At 39.3% G+C, this 24,051-nt stretch overlaps 2 protein-coding genes across 19 annotated transcripts in view; one reads left to right on the plus strand and one right to left on the minus strand.

Annotated features, from left to right (window-relative positions):
* The window catches only part of SLCO1A2 (solute carrier organic anion transporter family member 1A2), a 100,760-nt gene that overhangs the window by 10,238 nt on the left and 66,471 nt on the right, over nucleotides 1–24,051 (minus strand). For 14 of the 15 annotated variants that reach the window (XM_008259561.4, XM_070049465.1, XM_051850843.2 and 11 more), the window contains 8 exons: nucleotides 17,225–17,331; nucleotides 15,791–15,937; nucleotides 12,504–12,602; nucleotides 11,732–11,953; nucleotides 8,398–8,562; nucleotides 6,905–7,100; nucleotides 5,001–5,166; nucleotides 3,482–3,654 (listed from right to left, as the gene is read on the minus strand). In XM_008259561.4, coding sequence (XP_008257783.1) covers nucleotides 3,482–3,654; nucleotides 5,001–5,166; nucleotides 6,905–7,100; nucleotides 8,398–8,562; nucleotides 11,732–11,953; nucleotides 12,504–12,602; nucleotides 15,791–15,937; nucleotides 17,225–17,331 — 1,275 coding nt within the window. Of the gene's footprint in view, nucleotides 1–3,481; nucleotides 3,655–5,000; nucleotides 5,167–6,904; nucleotides 7,101–8,397; nucleotides 8,563–11,731; nucleotides 11,954–12,503; nucleotides 12,603–15,790; nucleotides 15,938–17,224; nucleotides 17,332–19,368; nucleotides 19,392–24,051 lie in introns of those variants that run through there. The other variant, XM_051850845.2, reaches the window with a different exon arrangement.
* IAPP (islet amyloid polypeptide) overlaps nucleotides 964–24,051 on the plus strand; it is a 74,269-nt gene continuing 51,181 nt past the window's right edge. For 3 of the 4 annotated variants that reach the window (XM_051850854.2, XM_051850855.2, XM_051850856.2), the window contains exons 1-2: nucleotides 964–1,285; nucleotides 14,451–14,627. The gene's annotated coding sequence lies outside the window, so the exon portion shown is untranslated. The remainder of the gene's footprint in view (nucleotides 1,286–14,450; nucleotides 14,628–24,051) is intronic. The other variant, XM_070049473.1, reaches the window with a different exon arrangement.

Consider the following 24,051-nt stretch of genomic DNA (forward strand, 5'->3'; position numbering starts at 1 on the left):
GCAAAATTGTATATAAGCGAAGGGGTTTTAGTGCCACTGCTTAGGTCACCACTTGGGATGCATCTAGCCTTAAGGGAGAGTTGATCTGTATCCCAGCTACTCCGCTTCCCATCCAGCTCCCTGCTAATGTGCCTGAGAGGGCAGGAGATAATGGCCCAGGCTCTTGGGTCCCTGCTGCCCATATGTGAGACCTAGAAGGAGTTCTGGGCTCTGCTTCAGCCTTGCCCACCTCCAGGTGATATGAGCATTTATTAAATGAACCATTGGGGAAAGATCTGTCTCTGTCTCTGTCCCTCTCTCTCTATCACTCTGCATTTCAAATAAACAACAACAACAAAACAAATAATAAATCTTTTTTTAAAAATTAATGTGTGTATCCTAGATGAAGAAAAATATCTTATAAAGTGCCATATATATATTTATTATTAAGAACTTAGTAGATGAAATTTATATATTAAAATCTAAAACAAGCATAATAAAGACAAATTTCATATGATTTTCATTATGCTTAGAAAAAAACAGAATATTTGCTATCACACTATTGTTTAATATAGTTGTTGGAGATCATAGTTAATGCTATAAGAAAAATTCTAAAGTTTAAGATGTATAATGTTTAGAAGAAATAAACTCTTCATATTAGTATATAAAAATCTACATAGAAAAAATAACAAACTAAGCAAATTATTGGAACAAATTAAAAAGAATGCTGGGTAAAATACAAGTTTTAAAAAGTCAACATTTCTCTAAGCCACCAAAAATCAACTGGAAAATATGAGAAAATGCCAGCACAAATATGCACATATGTACATCTGTATATATATATATATATCCATACAAAATGGCATAAGATTTTATAATTACACTTATATATATAATTTTATTGTTATTTTAAATTGAAGCTTTAATTTAGTGTAATATGTAATTATCACTTATATAATTATAAAAATAAAAGAAAATGGCACACACATACACATATGCATTAGATAATACTACCAAATGGCACCATTTACAAGCACAAATATATGTGCAGTCAATACAAATATAACTTTAACTATATGTACAACTAATACAGATTAATTTACAATCACAAATGTATACATATGCTAGTATACATTGAAGGGGAATGCTGGAGACTAAGCTCTACAAAATCTCTTTCAGGAGATTCAATGGACTTCTGGTTGTTGAAAGATCCCCCACTGGAAGGGGAATCTCCAAGTCCATGAGGACAGAAGCCCCATGCGCAGGACCTGGATTGCATGTTGTCCTTCATAATAATCCAGTAAAGGTAAGTATAATATTTCCACGAGTTCTGACAACTTAGTTAAGTAGAGGAACCCCAGTTTATAGCCAGGAGGTCAGAAGTCCAGAGGATCTGGACTTGTGTCTGGCATCTGAAGTAGGGACTGTCTTATGGGACTGAGCTCTTAATGTGTGGGATATCATACTAACTCCAAGAGGATAGTGCCAGAATTGAACTCAACTGGTAATGAATTAGTTGATGTTGAAAAAAACCCCACACATCTGCTATCAGAGTAGAAAAACAGTGTTTTTCTCAGAGTATAAAAGAGGAAACTTTAAAAAATCGACAAAAAAAGGAATTAAAAGCTTGAGATTATTTTGGTACAAAAAATTTTGAAATCCTCCACCTCAAATCCATAGATAATTTTTATAGTAGTGTGATCTTCTTATAAATGAGGAGGAGATAATTGACATCAATAAACCATTTCTTTCATATACTTAAAAAAGTTAAATCATACATAGTTTTTTAAGGTATGCATTTTCCATGAACTTTTTGAAGACAGCCCAGATAAATACATGTATACTTATATATGTGTGTATATATGTATTTATATATATGTCTACTATATGTGTGTATATATATTTATATATGTATATATACTTATATATGTGGATATATTTTGTATATATACTTACATATGTTTGTATGTATTTATATATGTATATATGTATACATACACACACTCACACACACACACACATATATATATATATATAAAAAACCTAGGAAGCAACCAAAGATATATCAGCTTTATGGAAAAACTTCAAAACATTAGTCAAGGATACACAGGAAAATTTAACAAAATATTTGGTGTCAGATTTTCTCCAATCATTCTATGGAATCCACGCAAAATCAATCAAAATTCATATGTCAATAAAAGATCCATGGAGACATAAACCAATTTGGAAAGAAAAGAATCAAGAAAGAGTAAAGATAATGGGGTGGGTGAGTGTGGAGTTACTACACTTGAAATAGATGCTAACATCTGCAAGGCCCAAGTACAAGAATCAGTGTAACACTGTGTGAGAGAAAACAAACAGATCTGTGGAACAGAGTAACTCTGAAACAAAAACCTGGATGTGATGAAGATGATATCACAAAGCAATGAGGAAAAGTTCTATTATATAGGCTATGGTATTAGAAAAACATCATTATATGGAGAAAAAGAACACTGGGTATCTATCTTTTGTACCACGTATAAACACAGACTTGAGGATTGATTGTTTGTCTAATGGTTAACATGCCCGAGTCTCACATCAGAGTGCCTGAATTCATTTCTTGGTTCTGAATCTTGAGTAGGCTCTGGGATGCAGAAGGGACGGCTCAAATAACTGGGTTCCTGTCACCCACATGGGAGATGTGAATTATATTACCATCTCCTAGCTCCTAGCCTGGGACTGACTCCATCTGTAGTAGGCATTTGAGGAATAAACTAGTAGAAGGGAGCTCAAGATAAAAGGTATTTATGTCTTGTAGGATAAAATGTAAGACATTATTTTTAGAAATCAAGAATGTTTTTATTTTAAAAACCACATTTTCTAGATATGACTTTACACACACATGCACACATACACACCCCTAAACACACAAGCCTTAAGAAAATTGTTGGATTTCAGTACAAAAAAAAATTTAGGATTTCATTTATAGATGATACCGTGTAAAGCAGACATGATAAGTACTACTCTATGGACCTCGCAGGTGCTGATACTATGGAAAAAGTTAAAAGAAAGGTGACAACAGGGAAAGATAATTGTGCCATGCAAGCAAATTGCATTGGCATGCATAACTTACATGTGACTGCTGTGCATGGCTTGCACTAACTGTAAGTCTGTCTCTTGTGTTACATAGGAGAGATCCACTCAGTTAACGCTAATAAAGGAGATAGGGAGGAAAATGCCCACACATGAGCATTTATGTTGCCGGCTAAAATTTTGTAAATTTCAGTGGTGCTCAGTGCAAAAGCCTTAATGAAGGGTTTGAAGGTTCTTCTAAATGTTCATGAAAAATGGGAAATTCATATTGTCTTTGAATCCCATTTTTTCATGACCTTGGTGAAGTCCTCTCATGCATCAGGACACTGAGTTAGTTCTTAGATACTCTGAGCTCCAAGTAGCTTTCCTAGCAAAGTTTCCTCAATAAGTGACCAGAAAGAAATCTAAATAAAGAAAATAAATCTTGTACCTCAGGAGGACCATATACCCAGGTATGGCAGCTAAGGAATAAATGAAACTGCTAATGGCTGACACGATTAAAAAGTACTGGAGCATCATGGAGCACTCATGTCCTTTCTTACACAGACCAAGGACTGCAGAGAAATTTCCTGGTGGTTGAATGCAGCTACAATTTTCAAATACCTGCCAAAAAATAATACATCATCTTATTCAAGGGTGGAAACTCTTGAACCCAAATCTCAACAATATTGTAGATAGCCAGTTGATCAAGATGGAAACTGCTGATTCCTTTTCTTCTGTTTTTTAAACTTTTAAAATTTAGTTTGAAAAACATAGGGACAGAGAGAGGCAGAAAGACAGGGAGCAGTCTTCCACCTGCTGGTTCACTCCCCAAATATCCACACCAACCAGGGCTGGGCCTGGCTGAAGCCAGGGACCTGCAACTCAACCCAGGTCTCCCACATGGGTGAAACGTACACATGTATTTGAACCAGCGTCTGCTGCCTCGCATAGTACACATCGAAAGGAAGCTGCACATGCTAGGGGTGCCAGGACTCGAATCTAGTTCTTACAGTGTGGGCATCCCCCTCAGTAGCTTAACTACTGAGCCAAATGCTTGTTTCTATGCCCAGTCTTTATTTTGTCTGTCAGGATTATAGGATAAAACAAAACATAAAAATGTGTTTCCCCAAAACTGTATTTTTTTCTAAGAATATGGAGCAAATTTGTGAAAGCTCCACTATCAAAAAGTACACTGCTTTTAAACACATACTGTTTTGTGACAACAAAAGTACGACAAAACCTGTTGCAGTGTGCTCAGTTGAAATATATGCCTACAAATAAACTGTTCCAGAAATATAGTTCATGTTGAAAATGAAGCAACCCTTTTTGAATTGTTGTATGTTTCCAGGTCCTCCTACAAATCAGAGTTTAAATTTTACTTTGATCACCAGCCAATATTATAAATAGTATGATATTTTAAAAATAAGAAAATAGGCCCAATTCTATCATTTTACAGTAGTATCAGAATTTGAAAAATATGAAAAGTACAGAATGTGCACAGGAGAAATAAAATAAATAGCAAAGTAATTTGCTGGATAATTGAGATTAAAACCACTAATTTTATCTCAATGATAAAAAGATTTGACTCCAGGGTATTTTTAACTGAGGCTATTTGCATAATAATCTAAACTGGTTTTAAATACTGGTCAATGCTCAAACATCATGAAGGTTTTACATATGACCTAGGAAATAAAAATCATGAATTGAGCATATAAATCTTAACATGTTGCCCACAAAACAGCTCATCTGGTTTTGAGGAAAGACTAATTTTACTTTTATCAAATCCAGTTCTTGTTTGGAAAGTGCCAAGGCAGGGCACCAACAAAATTAATTTGTGGTAATCACTTCATAATGTACACATACATCAAATCATCACATGGCACATATGAAATACTCAGGACTTTGTTGTATCTCAGTCAACCTGGGATAGGGGAGTGACAGAGAATACAAGCAGTAGGATATGTTACCATGTTGATTCCTGTTCCGATGGATGACTCACAGCCAGCAAGGCAGGCTGACATGTATGACAAGCCATTGTCTCCACACACAGGGTCCCAAATTGTAGCTGGGCAGTTGCAATCCTTATTACAGTCAGCAAAGATGTTATTTCCCACATATAAATCTTTTGGAATTCTGAAATGATTTAAAATAGCACCGTGAATATTGAAAAATATTCAAGCTTTTTTTAATCTCAGTCCCAAATTACATTTCCTTGCCACCCCCAAAATAAAAACAGAAATCTTCCAACTAGCAGTGCATGGTTTCTTGTCTACAGCTCTGGTTTAAGAGCTGCTTTGGTGACCAAATAGCCGCTCTGGCAATGATGTATTTCGAAGAACTACAAGATTAAGGGTGGAAACTAATTGCCATGATTGATCCATCTGTGGAAAATAACAAGAGAGCTAATTTCAGCATCCAAATCTCCAAGAATCTCCAAGTTCCTTTTATAAAATAGACAGCACATGTAGCTAGAAACAAAACTCTGAGTAAACACACGTGGTCTTCCAGCAATAAAAGTAACCCAGCTCTCATGATACTATTCAAAAAGCACGGGAGGGAAGCTAGCGACTGAATTCAAGTCCTAACCATGTGACTAGTTCACTGTGGCTCTCCACACATTCTCTTTGGGAAACAGCATGAATGGACAGGGAGACAATCTATAAGCTTCTCTCCAACTTTAAAATTCATGTTTCCATATTGATATGGTTGAAGAAGTTCAGCATGAACTCCCTTTGTCTCTGAACCTCAATTTCTTCATCTGTCAAATAGAAATAATTACGTCTGTCTTAAATGGAATTTGTAAGGCTCAAATCAGAAATTATTACAGTCTTGTAAGTCCCAATGATCTCAAAGTTATATCTTAGAATGTCCTTTATTTCATTTTAACTAACAATTTGATCATCTAAATATGCTCTATAACGCATTTTTAAAACTTTTTAAATCACTATGAAAAATCTTTCTGTAAACCCAAATGATGCTCAAAAATACAAAATTTAAAACTGTTCCATATTTTGGACACATCTATACAAATGAAATACTGTGTATGAATTTACATGTTTATCATGTACTAAGAGTCAGTTATGGTAAAACAAAGACTATTGAGATCTCATAGTAAACTCTTTTTTTTTTTTTTTTTTTTTGACAGGGAGAGTGGATAGTGAGAGAGAGAGAAGCAGAGAGAAAGGTCTTCCTTTTGCCAGTGGTTCACCCTCCAATGGCCACCACGGCTGGTGCGCTGCGGCTGGCACACCGCGCTGATCCGATGGCAGGAGCCAGGTACTTATCCTGGTCTCCCAGGGGGTGCAGGGCCCAAGGACTTGGGCCATCCTCCTCTGCACTCCCTGGCCACAGCAGAGAGCTGGCCTGGAAGAGGGGCAACCGGGACAGAATCCGGAGCCCTGACCAGGACTAGAACCTGGTGTGCCGGCGCCGCTAGGTGGAGGATTAGCCTATTGAGCCGCGGTGCCCGCCCCATAGTAAACTCTTAATATGATCTATTTATGGCAGTATTAAACATGTGGATAACATATCCTAGTGGCCAAAAACTATAGCTTTTTACTTTATAGAATCTTTAAGGTCCACTAGAATATCACAAAGACAATTACATACACACATGCAAACACACACACACACACATACACACATACATAAAATCATGAACTCACCCTCTGATATGTTCTCAACCTCTTTAATAAGCTTTGAACATGGGTAAATTGAGTTACAAATGAGAAATGGAGGAAAAATACAGAAAGACCATAGATCAGTGCCATAACTCCAATAAGCAAATAATCTGAGCATGTATAACCAATAGATAAAATATACTATTAACTGCTTGTTGAAACTATATGACATTTATTAGAAAAAAACATACCCTTCATAAGAGGTAGTTAAGCCAGCAACTGAAGAATTATCACAGGTCATGAGAAAACATAAAAAGTATAATAAATACTCAGATAAAGTTAACCAGAATCCTATATGGGCAGCTTGTTTGACAGTAATCTTGAATTTCTTCATAAGTAAACCACCAGCTATATATCCAAAACATATTGGAGGTAAGTTATAAATACCTATAAAATGCAATTAAAATATGATTCACAAAGTGGCTTAGCAAAAGAATAGATATGTTAACATATTTTATCTAATATGTCTTACCTAAGCCATACATATCTTACATCTTACATAAGCAACTATTTAGGTCCTACACACAGTAAAGGAGGTTGTTTTAATGTTAATCTCAGTTACACATTGCATACAGGGAGATTCTGAAATGCCTCATATTGCTGAAGTATACTTTTGAAGGCTGTCACTATTATCATTCATGTAATTAATCGCAGTAGGTTATACATTCCAGTAGGCAGGGATCAGGATGAAGATCTCTTTCCATAGGACCCAGGTAGGAATGTCAAGACAAAGTTCACCAGTAATTTGTTGCTTCTTCTGTAGGATAGAGGTGTGTGTGTGTGTGTGTGTGTGTGTTCTTTATTCTCACTCTAGGTGTCAAGAATTTGATTCAGCTCAAAACCTTCAGGCGGTCCCTCTGCTGAGCTTTTTGCTGTCAATGGCATTCACATTTTTAATCTTGCTACTCCTGACCAGAGTCTTGTTTTCTCAAACTCTACCAAGAAAAAAAGAAAAAGAAAAAAGGCAGATCTAGGTTGCATTTGAATAAAGCCAGCAACTGATTCACTAAGTCAAGGTCTTGGGATAGCTGCTTAAAAATCCATTCCGGAGTCCCATCTGGTAGATTCTGATTTAATCTGTCTAATGGGGTTCCCGGGTACCGGAATCTCCCTCAAGCAATCTGCATAACTGGGTACAGTTAGCTTGGTATATTGGCTTTTCCAACTGGTGAAAGGATTGCAGAAACAAACCAAACCAAACGCAGGAGCACGGTAGTATAGAACAGTTGTGGTTAGTGTGGTCATAGGAAAAGCAGGATGTATGTGGCTGCAGAAACCACAGAAACCACCAGGGGGACCGGGAACTGAGAAACTCGGAACCCATGAACTGGAGCCCAAAAAGTAAAATCTGAGAAAGGAATACAGAACCGTGAAGAGTTACCTCTGTATTCCTTTTTAATTAATGGGTTGCCTATCTGAAAATTGTGCCTGATTTTTGCATTCCCCAAGATTTCCAACATAATGAATTTGCATTGTGACTGGAGAGAAAGCAGAAGACAAAAAGTCAGGATATTTCTGGCTGCTTTTCCCTACACTTGATTTCCCTGAAGAGTGTAGGCAAAAAATACACCAGAGGCAGAAATACACTAGAAATTAGAAATTTTCTAAATCATTGTCACACTGTCACCAGTTCAAGAGGCAGAGGGTAGGACTGTGCTCCTGGTGCAATGAAAAGCAGACATACCAATTAAAAAGATGGCTTCTGAAGTTGATTTTCCATATTGTTGCTCCATGTATTTCGGCATGAAGGAGAACATATTAACAAATGCATTGAACTCCATCACACTTAAAACTATGAAAAGCATGTAAACTGGATTGCAGGAGAGACTTTTCATGAAGGGTAAAAAATCTGAAAGGAAAGAATAAGGAGTGTGAGACTAACTTGGCTTGGATTTGCATTTTGTGTGTTCCAAAGCAAAACTATAAAGAGACCAAAATGGAGTTTGTGTCCACATGATTTCATTTTGCCCCTTTGTTTTTCCTTCTGGTAATTTCTCCCTCTTCACTAGAGATTCTGACAGGAAAGATGCTGATTCTGTGTTCTAAATCTGGACGGAAATGGATGAGCAAGGTTTGTGTTCAGATATTGATATGACCACTGCTCAATGATTATATATATAAATTTTCTCAAAGGCCAGGAATTTTTCTTCTTCTTGAGAACAATAGTTTTGGAGATTCTGCTAAAGATCTAACAAGAAGCTCATTAGAACCAGCTGCAGATATTTTATAAAACACCAATCCCTGGTCCCACTCCAGAGATGCCCATTCATTTGGGACATGCAAAGGATCCTGTCAGTCATTGAATCAAAACTTTTCCCTGTTTGAAAAGCTCAGAGCCAAACTTTTGTACTTTCCCATGTGTGCTGAGTCCCATGGTAGCCATCTGAGCTCAAATTCTCTCTTGTGCTTTCTTTTCACTTTTCTGTTTGTCATGTTCTCCACCTTGATTTCCTTCTGTTGTACTATGCTGGGTGGCTTAATAAAGTGCCTAAAATGCATTCTCAATCAGAGTAGCAACAAATTAATAATCTAGAAGAGAAGAAAGTGTAGCTTAATGCAACCAAATGAATTCTCACTGTAGAAGTCCTTTTCATGAATCAAGTCCATGCAGGGGACAGAGTTGTGGTTAGAGTTCTTTGGGATTTTTATCTTTTTGAAAAGCAGAGAGACTGAGATAGAAGGGACACCGGAAGATCTGCCATCCGCTGGTTTACTCCTCAGATTCAGGTAACAGTCAGGAACAAACCAAAGCCAGGGGTTTCTAACTCAATCTGACACTCCTACATTTGTGGCAGGGACCTAACTATTAGAGCCATCACTGCTGCCTCCCAGGGTATGCAACAGCTGGAAGCTGGAATCAGAAGTGGAGCCGGAAGTCGAACCCAGACACTCTCATATGAGATACGAGTATCCTAAGCAGTGTCTTTGTTGTTGCACCAAATGTCTCCCTCTGGAACTTTTAAACCCACATCCCTGTCCCCACAGATGAGTGTCAGTAGTTCACATTTATTTTTCTATATATCTTAGAATCAGCTAAACTCTTTCCTAGTTTTGAAAACTGATCTTGCAGACAGCATGTAGTACTCTGTGTCCACATCATCTGTGCATCCGTATCAGCCCTGTGAGAAGAGTGGTTCAGGTAATCATGATGCGGCTAAGAATTAGCAAGATTCTTTATGAGCTGTTAAATGATCTGATAAGCACTATATTACATTCAGTTATGATTTTAGTGAATTCATAATTGTGAATAAAAATTATATGAAAATAAGTATTATAATTTGTGAGTGGCAATAGAAATAGCAGTATAGGAAAAAACCACTAATACTAGTAGCAATAAAAGTAAGGTGTGCCCAAATTCCTTACACCTTCCCATATCAACTTAATATAGTAATCAAATTTTTATCCCCATTTACAGATAAGGAAACTGATTTCCTCCCTATCCTCTAAATAAATACTCTAAAAATTCTGGGGATAGGCAGGGAGGTCATTTGGTTTAGCTATTAATATGCCCGCATCCCAGATCTGAGCCCGCATCCCAGATCTGAGCCTGGGTTCGAGTCTCAGCTCCGTTTGTAATTTCAGCTGCCTGCTAATATGCGCCCCAGGAGGTGGCAGTGATGGCTCCAGTATCTAGGTCTCTGCTGCCTCTGCGGTAGACCTGGATTGAATTCCTGGCTCCTGGCTCCATGCTGATCCAGCCCTTGTTGGCTGTTTTGAGTATTTGAGGATTGAACCAGTGGATGGAAACACACTATTTCTCTCTCTCTCTCTCTGGAGTTGTATCGTTTATTATGTTTTCTTTTCCTGCTTTAACTTCCAGAAAGCACACAGGTAAGTAAACATATTGGTGTTTACTACCTGTCTGGATTGGTATGCATTTTTCTTGCCTAATAAACTTTGGTTTAGTCATTTATTTTTTAAATTACACTTAAGTATTTTAATATTTTTATAGATATGTGGCAAGAAGCTCATTAGAACCAGCTAAAAAATCTATTTTTTGTAAAATAAATGTTTTGAAAACAGACATGACCAAATCATTCAGTATTTAAGTGTCCAGACTGACATAAAATTTTATATGAATGCTGATCTGAGGTCACCCAGTCTCCAAACTGTATCATTTATTTCTAGTTAAGAGCACAGGGAGAATCAAACTAGTTGGACATGATTCACTACTGAGTGTTGATGACAACTTATTTTTTTTTTAAAGATTGATTTATTTACTTCAAAGGCAGAGCTTGGGGGGGGATGGGGAGAGAGAGAGGAGAGAGGGAGAGAGGGAGAGAGGGAGGCAGGGAGGTCTTCCATCCACTGGTTCACTCCCTAGATGGCCGCAACAACCAGAGCTCTGCAGATCGGAAGCCAGGAGCCAGGAGCTTCCTCTGGGTCTCCCACACAGGTGCTGGAGCCCAAGGGCTTGGGCCACATTCTACTACTTTCCCAGGCCACAGCAGAGAGCTGGATCAGAAGTGGAGAAAAAAAAAATATGGGCTGGCACCGTGGCTCACTTGGTTAATCCTCCACCTGCAGTGCCAGCACCCTATATGGGCACTGGATTCTAGTCCCAGTTGCTCCTCTTCCAGTCCAGCTCTCTGCTGTGGCCCGGGAAGGCAGTGGAGGATGGCCCAGTGCTTGGCCCCTGCACCCGCATGGAGACCAGGAAGAAGCACCTGGCTCCTGGCTTCGGATCGGCGCAGCACCGGCCGTAGCAGCCATTAGGAGAGTGAACCAATGGAAGGAAGACCTTTCTCTCTGTCTGCCTCTCTCTCACTGTATAACTCTGTCTGTCAAATTAAAAAAAAAATTAAAAAAAAAAAAGAAAGAAGTGGTGCAGCCAGGACTCAAACCGGCACCATGTGGAATGCTGCTACTGAGACAGCGGCTTTCCCCCGTATGCCACTGCACTGGCCCCGACAAATTATCTTAACACAGCATAACTTTTATAATGTTAGACTCAAATACAGACAGAGTTAGATAAAACATAAAGAAAGTTATATGGTATTCAAAATAGTCATATTTGCCTTTAGTGATTCCACGCTGTTGCTTCTTGACATCTTCTGTTTGCTTCTCTTCTTTGCTACTTTTAATGATGTCAGGATTATCCTCTAGTCCTTCCTTTGGAAGTGTTTTGGGCAAAAAGAAAAAAGGGATGGCAGTGAGCACATTCACTCCTGCACAAATCAAAAAGCCAAACCACCAAGCACCAACCCAGCGAGTATCAGTGGGAGTTATGGTCAGATCATCTGCAAAGAAATGCATACATTTTTATTAGCTTGTATCATTATTTCCTATATGAAGTAAAAAACTTACTAAAATTATAATCCTTAGGTTTTATCCACGTATGAATTTTTATATAATTCATTCATAAAGCTTTTATGATAGTATATAGTGTTAAAATATTCTCCAACAATAAATTAGTCTGATTATCCTATCCTTTAAGGAATTCAAAAATAGATATTTTTAAAATAACTCGAAGTCTATTTCATTGTTTCCTAATGAATGCGTGGTTAAAAGAAACCAAAACCTGTGTACTTAAATGTTTAGAACCAAGAAATATGATTGCAGTAGAAAGAGCCCTGGGTTTAGAGTCAGAAGGTCAGGATTCTATCTTGCTCTACTGCTTAGTAGCTTGAAGTACTTGGGAAGTTATTTAAACACCTCTATTTCAGTTTGTGTGCTTTTCAAGTGGAGACAACTTGCCCAACTGATGGTCAAATAAGGCAGTGATTAATGTGATTGCATACCTGGAATGCCTGACACACTCTAGACATCATCTGACATTTATTGAATTACCTGTGTTGACAGAGCCAGTGTCCACATAAACGTTTGCACAGAATGACGCTAACAAAAGTCCAATCAAAGGACCTATAACAGCTCCTGTTTCTATAATTCCTAAAAGTAAACAAAAATTAAAAATTTGCAGCATAGATATATGCCCACATGAAGAGTTCTAGTTCCATGGAAAGTCTGAGGATTGGGTTACTTTTGAATTAGGCGTTCAATTTCTAAGAAAATTAAGCTTGTTTTATGTAACTAGTGTTTGTTTCTGTAAATATTGAATAAAAACAATCCTAACAATGTAAAACTATGGTTTCTAAGCCTCCAGATTCCTTCTCATGCTGGATTATGGGTAAAGATTTGCTGTAACGGCATAGGCATTCTCAGCTAGGGTTGTGGTTTTAGCAAAATCATGATATTGAGCAAGGTGCTTTTGGTGCTTTCCATGGTCATGTTTCTTGAGGAATTCTAGTGCATGTGATGAGGAATTTCCTGCTACCCAATCCCCAGAGAAGCTCCACTCTCAAATCTCTAACTTGAACCTTCTGTCTGTCTCTGTCCTCTTTATTATGATACATCCAAATCTTCCACATCAGTGCCAGAAAGCCAAATATTTGAACCATCAGCACTGCCTTCAGGGTGCTCATTAGCAGGAAGCTGGAATCGGAAACCAGAGCTAGGAATTGAACCCAGGTGCTCCCATGGGAGACACGGGTATATTAACCACTGAGCTAACCTCCCACCCCAGAACTCCTTTCCTAAACTCCGCATTCTTATTTCTCATTTCCATCACTAGAATTCGTATTCCCTGAAACTTCGTTACCAACTATCTCATGACTTGTCTACAGTTCAGTCTGTTTGAGCCCTCATGGCTCACTGAAAATAAGCCTCTTCAGTTTTCCTCTCCTTCACTTCAAACTTTGTTTTCTCCTCCTCCTCAGCTCTGTGGGTTAGCCAAAGCTAAATACACAGGACTTCTTGTTGCCAGCCTCTTCCTGCTCCTCTGAGGCAGTGCTCTGCTCGGCACTCCCTCCCTGGTGCCTGTTTCATCTCCTCCCACCCAGTGATTGCTGCAATATCTCAAATCTACTCTGCTTTTCTTTCCTTTCTTATGCTCTCCATGGACTTCCTCATCTCTCATTCACTTCACTACAACCCCTTCACATGCTCCTCAAAATACTTATACTACCATGTGGCACCAGCGATCTCTTTGTCACAACGCCAGTGTCCTCTTAATCTGATCTTCTAAAACTTCAGGTTCTGTGTCTAACTCCTTTTTTCAACATACACCCCAAGACTTTCACAGACCTATTCATTTATTGGTTCACTTTCTTCTATTACTATTCCTTCCATGATAGTTCTTTCTGCTATGCTACCTGTTACGCAGAAGAATGTCCTCCTATGGCAATGTGTTTCTCCTTCTTGTTCTCACTTATTGTCTTTGTATGAATGATTTTCAAACCAACTTTTCTATTCTCTCCTAAACAATTGTTTTTTTATGTGTAGCTATTTGATTTACAGCTATTTGTATGCTATATTTATAGTTATTTGTAAATGTATACATACACACAATGCATACTATGTATATATATTATTTATAATCCTGTAATTAGTTATCTAAAACTTTGTAGAAGATAATAACTTATTCATCTTAATATATAGTTATCATAGTACTTTTATATATTGTGTATATCTCCCAGCATTTGTGAGTAAAGAAATACATACCATCAAAAGATATTTGTTGATTTATTGTAGGAAAGTACTTGCAACTTTTCAATATAAATGTAGGAAAGGATTTGAAGATACCAAACAAAAAAACACTGAAAAGGATTATTTTTAAAAAGTCAGTGTGTTACCAAAATGTGCCAAAAGTTATTTGGGGTAATATTTCATAAATACTGTGTTTTAATCCACCTTGATTATGTATTAATCTGCTATTTTCTCTCTCTTTGATTTGTCTAGCTTTTAAAAGTTATGTCTATATTCATAGCAAAATGGCCCTCAACTCAAAGTTATGAATTTATGTCAACTACTGATGGAATATCTCAAGAACATAAAAGGCTACTTATGATAAATTAGGAATATAGAAAACAACAGAAGACAACAGAAAATGTGAATCTCAAGCTGGCTGTTGTGCAGGTGATATGCATGGATTTTTAAAAAGTTTAAGAAACATAACCAAAGTATGAAGAAAAGTAATTGTGACCAGAATGGAGAACCTTCACTGTCACAGGGACTAATATAGAGAGATTGTGGTAACAGGAAATCATATAGGAGACTAAATAGATCAGTTAGGTGAAGAGCCATGAGCCATGAGTAAAGAGATCAGATTTAGAAGTAGACGCTGTAGTGTAGCAGGTTAAGCCAACACTTGCAATGCCTGCATCCCCTAGCAGAATGCCAGTTCAAGGCCTGGCTACTCTGCTTTAACTTCTTGCTCGTGCATCTCGGTAGGCAGCAGATGATGGCTCAAGTGGTTGGGCTCCTGTGACTCAAATAGGAGATCCATATGGAGTTTGAGGCTCCTTGCTTTGGGCTGACCCAGCCCTGGTCTGGCCATTTGGAGAGTAAGCAATAGACAGAAGATCATTCCCATTCATTCTCTCTCTCTCTCTTCCCCCTTCCCTCTCTCCCCTCAATCCCTCTCATCTGCCTCTACCTTTCCCTCTCCCTCTCTCCTTCTCTCAGTCTTTGTGTGTGTGTGTGTGTGTGTGTCACACTGTCATCAAATAGATTAAAACACACAAAAAAAACTTTTCTAAAAAAGAGATAATATATAATAAGGAAACAGTATATGTCATGAACACGGTAATCATGATTAAAACAACATTTGAGAAAAGTTACACTATAAGAATTAAGAAACTGATAAAAATACCAACGATAAAATGACCAAGAAAGAATTATTGAATATTTCACATAGAGGTGAATTAATGAAAACCTGAGCAAAAAAAATAGTAATAATTAAAATAGTAAGAAAGATTTTGAATATAAGGTTTATTTTAAAGAAAACCGTGGTAAATATTTTACCAGATTGGATATAGTGCTGTCAAGGAAATGGAGAAATCAAACAGAACTCTTGGGGACATAAGAATAGCTATATCTCTAATAGCAAAAGGCAGATGTAACAAAGTCATCTCTTTGGAGTTAGCATATAATTGCTCCACTCACCAAACTGTTATGCCAAGGCATACTGTACATCATTCTGGAATTCACTAAAAGTTCAAACAAATAACTAATTTCTACCCTAATGGAACTTGGTATACTGGTATACTTGGTATACTAGGGCAGATTTTCAAACTTACCAATGTATAAAGGAGAGTTTTCAGATTTGGCAAAATCTTCTATATAGGAAATACCCAATGGCATAATGGGAGTTTCACCCACTCCACGTATAATATTTCCTACTAGCACATATACCCACATGAAAGAGCGTACTTCCTTCACACACTCTGCATTAAAACAAAATAAGACATTGCATTAGTATTTTGATAGCGAATTATTATTTCAAGGTAATTCTAAGTTTTCTGCAAACATTTCAACAGTTCTCATGGTTCTTATGTGACCAGGGCACCCACCTGTCAATGATTAAATTTTACTATGCCAGCAGTGAATCATTGGGCCATCCCTGCTGCACCCTCTGACATAGTTCAATATGGACAAGGATAATTGAGTGCTGGAGCCAGTTCCTATTGAGTTGGGCATGATGAGCATGCACACCTATTCTCAATTTAGTGTTTAGTGACAGAACATTGGTAATATAATAGGAATTTTTACACTACAAAAATTGACAACCATTAAAAATCCCCCTCTTCCCAGAGATTTGGTTTACCAGTTTACCTGATTAGCTACTATGAGTTCTACTCCATCATCATGTAACTTTGGGGAGAGAACACACACACACACACACACACACACACAATATTTCTCCCTAAAATTGATAATAGACTTTTAAAATTTAAGTAAGTCTCACTGAAGATTGACTTCTTTCCAGCTCTGATTGTTAATACTGTGGTAATTCTATAGAGCCTGTTATACAAATATACTAAGAACCACCAAATAAATATTAATGAAGAAATCCACCCCGATCCTTAGAGCAGCAGCTATATAGGAGAATAAAGACACTATGCCAAAGAGAACTAAAAGAGAAAAAAGCATAGGAAATATCTGAATACTAATAACTACCTCTTTGCCTATTTTGTTCTAATCCAAAATAGCTGTGAAGCCCTGAGGAAGCTCTTTGAGGCTGTATGTTCAGGAACTAAAGGACAGTGTGCTCTCACCTCTTACCAACTGGCTATATGCTAGAAATGGAATAGAGCATTTCAGAATTATAGCATACTTGCTTCTTTTCCTCTTATAGGTGTTCAGAGATATAGAACAAATCTTTAGAACTTTTCTCTATTTCCTGCTTATATAATCACATAGACGAAATCACAAGCATAAACCCATTCTTCTAAAACATTATTTCTAGGGAGATTAACTGTATAGTAGTCCTTGGAAGGATGGCTGACTCATTTTTAAATTAGCCACTTTACAAAATAGATGAGATCTTAATAAATAGATTGAAACATAAGGGGAATAAAACTCTCTGACATCCCAGAGGAGAGAAAATAGCTTTTGTTCACTGACCAAAACTTGTTACTTGATCAAACCCAATATCTCATTCAGAGCCCCTCAGCAGAAAGTGTGCAGTTACAAGTTCACTGAATAGGAAGAAATAAAATGAAGTAGACAACCTGATGGATCATGCGTTGGTCCTACCATCTGGGTTCCATTTTCCACACACAGGAAACTGTTTGAGGACAAGTTGCCTGAAACTGAGACTGTAGACTCATATTCATATCTGTATGAACAATGGGGAAACATATTTAAGTTAAGGAGCTCAGGAGGACGATGGAGCTATTGTACAGATTGTTAAAACCTGTGTCTCACTTCAGCCATCAGATCCAAAGGCAAAAAAGATGTCTTTTCATCATCGCCATTCTAATCCTCATCCATTCATAACATCAGACAGAGCTTACTGCTTACTCTCTGTGTGCAATCCCTTGACAGGTAGCTTCCAGTTTTCTACACGTAGGTAATCTACTTTTTAGGTCATCTAAAATCAACCTTCTGTGATATTTAGGTGGATGGTTCCTAGAAATAATTACTGGGTATAAGGAGAAATAGCTGAGAAGCCCATAACAGAAAAGGAAAATAAGAAACTCGATAAAGTATGATTAAGGAGATGAGGCTTTGAGGAGAAAAGAACAACACAACAAAACAAGACCCCTACTCTGGATTTTCTGAAGTTGGCTTGCGAGAGGTCTAACTCCTAGTTTCTGAGAATCCAAACAATAATTCTTCCATGTGTTCAAGAACTGCCAAGTTAAACAAAATATTTGTCCATTGTAATGAAGGCTTTGGGAAACTCCTCAACAGAACAGTGTAATATAATGACTCTGTCTCTTTTCATAGCAACAAAAGTGTTAATGGACTGTGGCTATTTAACTTGGGCAAATTACCACAAGATCCACATGTCCTTTCTCAGAAAGTAAACGACACATGCTGCAAGAATGGAGCAAAGTATATCCTGTTGCATCTTTCTTTGTTATAAATTATGCTGGATTGCTTTCCATGGTTTTATTTGGCACAGGGAAGCCTCTCCTGAGTTCCATGTGCAATAACAAGTGTTATGCTTTAGATGCCACCAGTAGTCCTCATCTCTGTGCTATAGAACACAATAAGAAGGGCCAAAATACTTTTCATTTAGAACAATCACCCAGTCATGCCCACAGAGCTCAGCTACGAACTGTGGCCAAAAGCTTCTGTTCATATTCATGACCTCATGAGACACAACAGCCTCAAAGAAATAACACCATTCACAGAGGATGGAAAGAAATGTAGGTAATATCTGATTGTCACTTGACATTGTGATGAACAAAATAGTAACTAAGAGAATAGTAAAACTTGGTATAGAAACTTCTGATCAATTCAAAAATATCTTTAAATATAAAAATATTTTTTTAATTTATCCACTTAAAACTCAATAACTCATTCAAAGTCCATTCATTCCCAAAATGACAGTAAATGGATTTTAAAATGAAAAGGAGAAGAGTAAAATTCCACAAGGAGACAGAAAATGGGTGATGTGACAATGAGAGAGACTTCAACAAGATGTCCAATATGGAAATGCAGATAAGTGAATGTCACTAAATCAGAAGACATGAGTAAAATTGTCACAGTGCCTGCAAGAGATCAACCAAATATATGGCACATATCTCTGAAGTTCCAGAATATGTATGAATGAAGGTGTAGACGTGGTACCAAAAATCAGAAAAGCTTAAACACTTTGGTTGAAAGTATATATATGGGAGACCAGCATCATGGCACTGTGGGTTACGTGGATCCATCTCCCTGTTCATCCGCTTGAGAAGTCAATAGAAAATGGTTCAAGTGCTTGGGCCACTGCCACCCACGTGGGAACCCAGATGGATTTATGGGCCCCTGGCTTCAGCTTGGATCAGCCCCAGCTGTTGCAGCCATTTGGAGGGTGAGCCAGAAAATCACAGAAGCTCTCTCTCTCTCTCTCCTTTCTCTCTCTCACCCCCCCTCCCCTTTTTCTCTCTCTGTGTGTGTGTGTGTGTGTGTGAGAGAGAGAGAGAGAGAGAGAGAGAGAGAGAGACTCCCCTGTCAAATAAGTAAATTAAATAATTAAATAAATAAATAATGTATGTATGTTTTAAAGAATAGTTAGACTCCCAGAGATCTCAACCATACCACCGGAAAATATCCAGACTCCAGAGAATATGAACAGGCATATTGAGGATAGGGAGAACATACTAAAAATGTGCGATATTAAAAAAATCGATTTGCAGAAAAGACAGATTCCCGCCCCTACCTGGCTTGTGGCCAAGTTTCTATTTCCCAAGCACCACATTGGAGAATCCTGTGTAACAGTCCCTGCAGTCACCCTGTGAAGAAATCCTCCATTAACCAAGTTCTAAACGCATATGGAGAACTTGCAGTGAACTTCTTGTTGTTGTTATTCTTTCTAAACTATGCATAGATATCCAAGGGCCACCAGGTATATGAGGAAATTGTATCACAGTAAAAACAGACATAGACAAAAACTGTATACTTGGTGTCGCTCCCCCTCTTCATGGAGGAACGACACAGGACCCTGCGCTGTTCTTTTGTCTGCTTGGCCCTCCCCGGGTTTGCTGCTGGTTCTTCCCGGGTTGGCTACCGACCCTTCCACCTCCGTGGAAGGGCGGTTCCCCCTGCCACTTTCCCCACTTCCGCGGGGGAGCGGCACACCGCCGGCCAGCTCTCTCAGGGGCTGCACAGGTGTTCCTCAGGTGTTCCCCTTAGATGTTCCTGGTGCATGTTGTCTCTCTCCTCCTTTATAGTCCTCTTCTGCCAATCCCAACTCGGCTGCCCACACGCCGAGTACGCTGCTCTCCTTCAATCAGGAGCAGGATCAGCTCCTGGAGGTCATCACTCAAGTTGGCAAGAGGCAGCGCCATATTGTGGGAGAGCAGATGCATAGAATAAGTCTTAATTCCAGTAACTTAGTCTAGTCCGGGTTGCTCCCCACAGATCCCCCTTTCTTTTTATTTTTTGTCGTTGATACGCGCCTGTCTTCGGTGCCCCGCGGCACACACTCTGCTCTGCTTGCTAGAGTTGCCCACAGGTGCTTACAAGTCCTATCAATCAGGCAAACCGAATCCGGGTCCTCTCTTCGCCATGTTGTGAGGAGGTTTTTAGGCGCTGATGCGTGCCTGTGTTCGGTGCCCTGCAGGGCATGCTCTACTCTGCTAGAACTGCCTGCAGGTGCTTACAAGTCCTATCAGGCAAACCGAATCCAAGCCTTCTCATTGCCGTATTGTGGGGAGACTTATTGATGTTGATTCGTGCCTGTCTTCGGTGACCTGCAGCCGCCCACAGGTGCTTGTCGTCTTACTAATAAGGCAGACCGAATCCAAGCCTTCTCATTGCCGTGCTGTGGGGAGGCCTTACTTTTCTCTATTTCTCTATCTCCGGGCATTCCTATTGCTCCTATTTTACTTCTATCTACCAGCATTCCTATTTCTCTCATTTTACTTCTAAATGTCTGTTTCTCTTATCCCTGCGGCTTCCCGGCGCCCGCCCTGAGGCTGCTTCTCGGCGGCTTCCCGGCTCTGAGCCGCTTCAGCCCTCGCTTCTCTCATCTGCACGGCTTCCCGGCTTCGCGCGTGCACTCCGTGGTCTCCGCGCCCCTTCGCGCCCACACCACGGCCTCGCACTAGCCCCACGTTCCCTATCTATTCACGCCCCGTGCTCTCTCTGCACGCCGCAGCTTCCGCGAGTCACACAGCGTAGCTTACGTTTCCGCCACTAGCATTCAATCTAAGTTCCCCGGGCTAACCTGGCGAATTCAACCTATAGCTTACGTTTCTGCCTTATGGTTTGGCTTCCCATCTTTTGCTCCCCGGGCTAATCTGACGGATTCCAACCTGGCGGCCCACGTCTCTGCCTCTGGTTCCAGATTTTCACCTTTTGCCCCCTGGGCTGACTTAAAGAATTCCAAGCTGGCTTACGTCTCCGCCTAGGCCTGCACTCGCAGCTTCATTCTCCCTAACATTTTTCTCTACCCGGTATATTTCCCTAAGTTTTCTTCCAACAATATTCCTCCCTCATTTCTCCTGGCTTCTCCCCACAGTCCGTATCCAAGTCTGTTTGTTCTAGCTTTCACTTTCGCTTTCGACCTTAGAGATTTCTCCCAGCTTCCCCCCGTAGTCTGTATACGAGTCTATGCCTAGGCTTTCAATAGCTTTTTCCGGCACCTTTTTTGTCCGGCTTTTCCCTAGGCTCTTTGCTAGTCTCTCTCTCCGGTATATTCCACTTCTTTCCGTTTCTTCCCTCCTAAGTTTCCTATCCGAGTCACGGCACCATTATGTCGCTCCCCCTCTTCATGGAGGAATGACACTAAACCCTGCCTAGGCTTCCTATCCGAGTCACGGCACCATTATGTCGCTCCCCCTCTTCATGGAGGAACGACACAGGACCCTGTGCTGTTCTTTTGTCTGCTCGGCCCTCCCCGGGTTTGCTGCTGGTTCTTCCCGGGTTGGCTACCGACCCTTCCACCTCCGTGGAAGGGCAGTTCCCCCTGCCACATTCCCCACTTCCGCGGGGGAGCGGCACACCGCCGGCCGGCTCTCTCGGGGGCTGCTCAGGTGTTCCTCAGGTGTTCCTGGTGCATGTTGTCTCTCTCCTCCTTTATAGTCCTCTTCTGCCAATCCCAACTTGGCTGCCCACACACCGAGTACGCTGCTCTCCTTCAATCAGGAGCAGGATCAGCTCCTGGAGGTCATCACTCAAGTTGGCAAGAGGCAGCTGCGTAGAAGCTGTTTCCTCCTCTCCCAGCGCCATATTGTGGGAGAGCAGATGCATAGAATAAGTCTTAATTCCAGTAACTTAGTCTAGTCCGGGTTGCTCCCCACAACTTGGAAGAGCCAAAGATAAGAAACCAGAGAGGAATATTTAGATGGGTAGAGACATTGTACTTTTGAAAGTATAACAAGATGTTCCTGAAAAGACACATGGAAAACACCAAAAAGTACATGAAAAATAAAAATATGAATGCATAAAATAGAAATATATTTAAAGGATTGGAAGATAATGTTAAGCTTCCCAGAAAGTAATAAGGCAGGAAGTTAGAAAATACAAGAAAAAAGGTGAGAAAACCATAAGCTTAATATGTTCAGTGTTCAAGTAGTAGACATCCAGGAAGAAAGCAGAGAACACAGAAGGCTGAGGGGGTAGGGGAAGGGTATCATCAATGAAAAATTGCAAGTCATGTTAATTCAAGACACAATGGAGGCAAAGGTCTATACCAAAGTAATGATCATGAATTTCAGGCCCTGGAACTTAAAAGAAAATCCCAGTAGCTCCCAGAGAAGAAAATTATGTCACAGAGATTAGAATGGCATCAGATTCTCAGTAATAACACTGGAAGACAGAAAGCACTGGAAGAATGTCTTCAGAATCCCTAGGAAAAGTACTTTCAGCCTATATTTTACTCCTAGAAAACAATCAAATATGGGCACAAAATACAAAGGATATTCAGATAAAGTCTTAAATTTTATACTTCCCTTGCACACTTTCTTTGAAAGCTATTTGATTCCCTTTACAAAAAGGAGAGTAAGAAACAAAAAGATTTGATGTCTAGAAATATCTAACAGAGTGCAAGAAAAAGATCAAGCAAATTCCCAATTCCCAAAGATAATAGGAGAAATTTTCAGGAAAACATCTGTGAAACAGAGCTGAAGAGTTCCCTGTTTAGAATACAGAGAATTGAGAGTATTAGGACAGGAATCTCTAGGACAAAAATGGAACCCTCTTATCTGTATGGGGATGTGGAAAGAACATTTAGGCTACCATATGACAATGAATTAGCAAAAGATACACACAAAGCTGGTCACATGGAAAAATGAGGTAGTTATGAAATCCAGGGAAAATAAAGTTATATAAAAGAGGAAAGAGAACAGCATGTTTCAGTGGTGAAAAATATTTACATAGTCATACATGTGCAAATAGTGAATATGTTATCACAGTAGGAATATAATAGAGTTGGTGCCATATTCTGACATTTCAGTCAAGGACAGATTTACATCCAGTCATGGTTCCATTTGTAAGTGAAATGAAGTCAGGCCCAGAAAGACAAATACCAATTTTTTTACTTAGTCATGAAAACTAAAAAGTTTATCTCAAATGAGAATAGAATAGTGGCTAGCAGAGCCCGAGGAGGGAAAGATGAAGAAGGCATGATTAATGTATACTGGGGTGCAGGTTGACAAGAAAAATAGCTTCTGAAGTTCTGTAGCACAGCAGGATAGCTATGGTTCACCACAACTAATTAAATACCTCAAATTAGCTGCTAGTTTATTTTTTGAATGTTCCCAAAACAAGTAAAGAGTACCTCTGCGGAAATAGCTATGCTAATTACCCTCAACTGATCATTACATGTTGCATCCATGTATTGAAACGGCACACCATATACCACAAAGATGCACAATTTTACTATGTCAATTAATTAAAAATAAAAGTCTAAAGCTTAAAAAAGCTGAAAAAATTCCTATTGTTCCAAGCATTGTATTACTCATATGTGTGTGTGTGGTGATGCTGGTGTAAACAAGTCTGTTTCAGTATTTTTTTAAGACTTATTTATGGCCAGCATCGCAGCTCACTTGGCTAATCCTCCGCCTGCAGTGCCGGCACTCCGGGTTCTAGTCCCAGTTGTGTCGAAAAAAAAAAAAGGACTTATTTATTTGAAAATTGGAGTTACAGGGGAGAAATAGAGAGACAGAGAGAGAGAAATCTTTCATCTGCTGGTTCACTCCCCAGTGGCTTCATCAGCCAGCGTGGAACCAGGTCAAAGCCAAGAGCAAGGAGCTTCATTCACAACTTCCCATGTGGGTTACAGGGGTCCACATACTTGGACCACCTTATGCTGCTTTCTGGGCCATTAGCAGAGCCAGAATTGGTACCCATATGGGATGCAGATGCCAGAATGATGGCTTTACCCACTACACTACAATGC

This window comes from Oryctolagus cuniculus, chromosome 9 (genome assembly GCF_964237555.1).
Source record: "Oryctolagus cuniculus chromosome 9, mOryCun1.1, whole genome shotgun sequence".
Lineage (NCBI taxonomy): Eukaryota > Metazoa > Chordata > Mammalia > Lagomorpha > Leporidae > Oryctolagus > Oryctolagus cuniculus.